The sequence below is a fragment of the Rattus norvegicus genome, chromosome 18, assembly GCF_036323735.1.
Source record: "Rattus norvegicus strain BN/NHsdMcwi chromosome 18, GRCr8, whole genome shotgun sequence".
In the NCBI taxonomy this organism is placed as follows: Eukaryota; Metazoa; Chordata; class Mammalia; order Rodentia; family Muridae; genus Rattus; species Rattus norvegicus.
The window spans coordinates 40,916,739-40,921,197 of record NC_086036.1 but is presented as its reverse complement, the minus strand read 5'-3'; the positions used below and the strand labels follow the sequence as shown (position 1 = coordinate 40,921,197).

The following is a 4,459-nucleotide window of genomic DNA, read 5'->3' as shown; positions in this document are numbered from 1 at the left end:
ACTGCAAAAATGTTTCTGGCACTCACTTAAGAAAATATGCTAAAATTTTTAATCAAGTGAATGTTCTCCACCTTCTGCCTTCTTCTGTTGTTGTGTCCAGATTCAGAAGGTAATTGAATAGGAAGAAAGACGGTCTTGCTGGTCAAAGTGTATGGATGCTGAGATGGGTGAAGAGTGGGCTCAGTCAACATTTTTCTGTATAGGATCAGATAGGAAAATTTTTAATCTTGTCTACAATCTCTGTAACAACTATTTGACTTGTATAGTCCAAACTTAAGTTCTTCCAACAAAACTTCATTTATATAAATAGATATCAAGCTAAACTTGTCTCACAGGGTATATAGTTTGCCGGTCCCTAGAACATACTTGTATCATCTCTTTTAGGTTACATCAGTATCTTTAGGTTGTTGTTCTGACAGTGTGATACCTGTACCTCCTCTTCTCTCTACCAGTTGCCATTATTATCCTAAGAGTACAACTATCTAATTCCACAGGTGTATTTGAGCAACCTTTGTTTCAGTTCACTAAATTCAGATCTAGGAGACAAGTAGAGGCACCTCTTGAGTGCAACTAGCTGCAGTTTCATAAGGTAAAGAGGGCAGATAGGGGAAGAAGGGTCAGCTATTCACTCTACCATAGTTATCAAGTCTGGTAGATTTTACTCTTTGTCTCTCTATTCTGAACACTTCTATTCTTTCTCTAGGCTCTTAGTGCTTGAGGTAGACACACAAAGATTTTTGTGTTCTTTCTCCCTGTTCTTCAGTATTCCACTTTTTATGGTTGAACTCTGGTAGTATCAGCCCCATCAACAGCACATTCAATGTCTACCTGTATGTCTTTCCTGGGTTGATTTCCTATGAGCCCCAGCTGTTAGTTCTATTTACTTTTCTGCCCCATTCTACCATTAGCTGAGATTGTCCCCTGGATCAGAACAATCAACTCCTCAGTTTCTAACTATATTTCATCTCCTCTCACCCCAAACCTTTGCTTGAGCCCTGTTTCTTTGGGAGTTTTTCTCTTCTTCCTGACTCTGATTGCTAGAGTTGAATTCTCCTTCAAGATGGAGATCATTTGCCTTATATTTTATTTTTTAAAGATGAGCTCAGGACTGTCCATTTTCAGTTGGCTGCGGCTGGGAGGTTGAATACTGAGAGTCCTGGGAGGTGATTGTTGTCAGACATAGCTGCTGGACATGGTCATGAACATGGACATTGTCATGGTAAAGTGGAACTTCCAGATTACAGACAGTGGAAAACTGAAGAGATGCCTTTAGAAATGATGCAGAAGAAGCTTGCTGCCCGAGGGCTGAGGGATCCACGGACTTACAATGAGGCTTGGAGATACATGGGTGACTTTGCAAGCAACATCACTTCCATGAGCGTAATAGTAAAAGGATTCAAATTGGGGTTTGCTGCATTTGTGGTAGCTTTAGGGGCTGAATATTTCCTGGCTTCCCAGAATGAGGATAAGAATCCCAGAATGAGCATCACTGAAGAGAGCACTTTGTGACATCTTTCATGAAAATAAGATTCTCTCACTGTAGCATCCTTGGCTGTTTGTTTGTTCTTGAGAGAATATTAGTATGGTTTAATAAAGAAAGGAAACTGGAAAATAAAGACAAGCTCAGGTCTCTTCCCCTGTTTTACTGCTTGGCAAAGTCAAAAAAAATCCTTTTTCTCCTGTTTCCATCAGCATTTGGTGTCTTGCATCTTGGCTTAGCACTCTCAGCAGACACACAGATGTTACTGGCACAGTCATCTCACAAAGGAGACATTCAGAGGAGGTTTTTGGAAAGACAGAACAGTTGAACAAAGGTGACAAGAAACAGCCACCCAGGAAGTGATGTGGCATTTGACTCTTTTAGGGTTACTGCTTCAGTCTTTTTAGGTTCTAATGGAGAAAAAAACACTCCCTTTCATTAATTCTCATTATCAATCAAAAGAGGTAACATATCACTGAAGCCAGCTTGACTTCTCCCTGAGGCTGGAAGGACTCTAGCATTGTGTTTTAACCCAGACCCATTAGTTTGTTGTTTGGTTAGGATATCTTTCTCTAAAAAAACCCTGACTTGAAGGATCAATATGACTCTTAGCCATTGGCCATGTTATGTGTAGTTTCATCTCTCCAGGTTTTCTGGGCAGAGTAATGCTGAGGATCTAGTATGTACCACCTCTTTCCTCCTTCCTCCATCATGCTATGCATCTCTGAATGTTAGCTGATGTTCTTCACAGATTCACCATCCTTTGGTTGGCCCCATCTTCCTCTGTCTACACGGAGTAGGTTCTACCACATAGGCTCTGGATATATCCAGGGAAACTGCAGGAAATGGCATCATCAGATTATTCTGTTTGTGAGACATCCATGCTTTCTATTTTCATTGCTAAATGCCTTTCCTTATGCAGTGGATCATGCCGGGTCAAGGCTTTTGGCATAGTTTGTGGGCTCATGACAGGATTCTAATGTATTCTTTTGGTATTTTCTTCAGTTTTGTTATATTTCATGTAAACAATAATTGTATTTGTAGTCTTAGTTAGGCAACAAGGTGGACAAATAGGAAAGAGCACAAATGCCCTTTGTGGGAAGAAGTGGATAGTTCTTTACTTGGACAGATTTGTATAGGAGCTGAGACCACCCCCCCATGCATATTACATTATTCATAAAATGGTGATAAGAGAGAGTAACTGCCTTTTTTCTATTGGAAATACATTTTTTCATACACTATATTCTGATTATGGTTTTCCTGTCTTACTTTCCCACCCACATGTCTATATCCTTTTTTCCTCTCTCATGTTCTCCCTCATTTGAAAACAATCATCTAAAAAATATAAAATAAGGTAAAATAAAAACAAACAAACCAGAATAGGATAAAACAAACAACAAACAGAAAAAAATGGCCAAAGAAAAAGCTCAAGAAATACAGACATAGACACATATATCCACACATAAGAAAAAAATCTCATAAAAACACAAACTCAGAAACCATAATATAAGCAAAAGATCTATGAAGTAAAAAAGAATTTGCTCAGACAAGGAATTCTGAGACAGAAAAAGGAACCCTCCAAAAATATTGAGTTCATTTTGTGTTGACCGTCTATTGCTGTGCATGGGACCTGCTCTTCAGTGTGGTTCGTACAGCCAGTGAGACTGTTGGAGAAAGAATAACCACTTTCAAAAGCAAATAGGCACAGATGATAGAGAACTATGATTTGTAGGTATGTCTTTCCCCTCCAGAACAGGCAAACGTGTGGTATGTTTAAAATGAAGAGTCATTGCACATTTTGCGAAGGAATGTTAAATTTATTTAACCTTAAAACACGAGTCTGATTTTTTTTTTTTTATTAACTTGAGTATTTCTTATATACATTTCAAGTGTTATTCCCTTTCCCGGTTTCCGGGCAAAATCCCCCTCCCCCCTCCCCTTCCTTATGGGTGTTCCCCTCCCAACCCTCCCCCCATTGCCGCCCTCCCCCCATAGTCTAGTTCACTGGGGGTTCAGTCTTAGCAGGACCCAGGGCTTCCCCTTCCACTGGTGCTCTTACTAGGATATTCATTGCTACCTATGGGGTCAGAGTCCAGGGTCAGTCCATATATAGTCTTTAGGTAGTGGCTTAGTCCCTGGAAGCTCTGGTTGCTTGACATTGTTGTACTTCTGGGGTCTCGAGCCCCTTCAAGCTCTTCCAGTTCTTTCTCTGATTCCTTCAACGGGGGACCTATTCTCAGTTCAGTGGTTTGCTGCTGGCATTCGCCTCTGTATTTGCTGTATTCTGGCTGTGTCTCTCAGGAGCGATCTACATCCGGCTCCTGTCGGTCTGCACTTCTTTGCTTCATCCATCTTGTCTAATTGGGTGGCTGTATATGTATGGGCCACATGTGGGGCAGGCTCTGATTGGGTGTTCCTTCAGTCTCTGTTTTAATTTTTGCCTCTCCCTTCCCTGCCAAGGGTATTCTTTTTCCTCATTTAAAGAAGGAGTGAAGCATTCACATTTTGATCATCCGTCTTGAGTTTCGTTTGTTCTAGGGATCTAGGGTAATTCAAGCATTTGGGCTAATAGCCACTTATCAATGAGTGCATACCATGTATGTCTTTCTGTGATTGGGTTAGCTCACTCAGGATGATATTTTCCAGTTCCAACCATTTGCCTACGAATTTCATAAAGCTGTTGTTTTTGATAGCTGAGTAATATTCCATTGTGTAGATGTACCACATTTTCTGTATCCATTCCTCTGTTGAAGGGCATCTCAGTTCTTTCCATTTTCTGGCTATTATAAATAAGGCTGCGATGAACATAGTGGAGCACGTGTCTCTTTTATATGTTGGGGCATCTTTTGGGTATATGCCCAAGAGAGGTATAGCTGGATCCTCAGGCAGTTCAATGTCCAATTTTCTGAGGAACCTCCAGACTGATTTCCAGAATGGTTTTACCAGTCTGCAATCCCACCAACAGTGGAGGAGTGTTCC

The 4,459-nt window shown here is 40.7% G+C and overlaps 1 protein-coding gene across 1 annotated transcript; it reads left to right on the top strand.

Annotated features, from left to right (window-relative positions):
• Window positions 1–1,167: 1,167 nt before the first annotated feature.
• On the top strand, window positions 1,168–3,486 carry LOC120098318 (NADH dehydrogenase [ubiquinone] 1 beta subcomplex subunit 3-like; the record flags this gene model as incomplete). The annotated part of the gene is made up of 1 exon (XM_039097396.2): window positions 1,168–3,486. A coding segment is annotated over one exon (342 nt), but the record flags the coding sequence as incomplete, so codon positions are not given.
• Window positions 3,487–4,459: the final 973 nt, after the last annotated feature.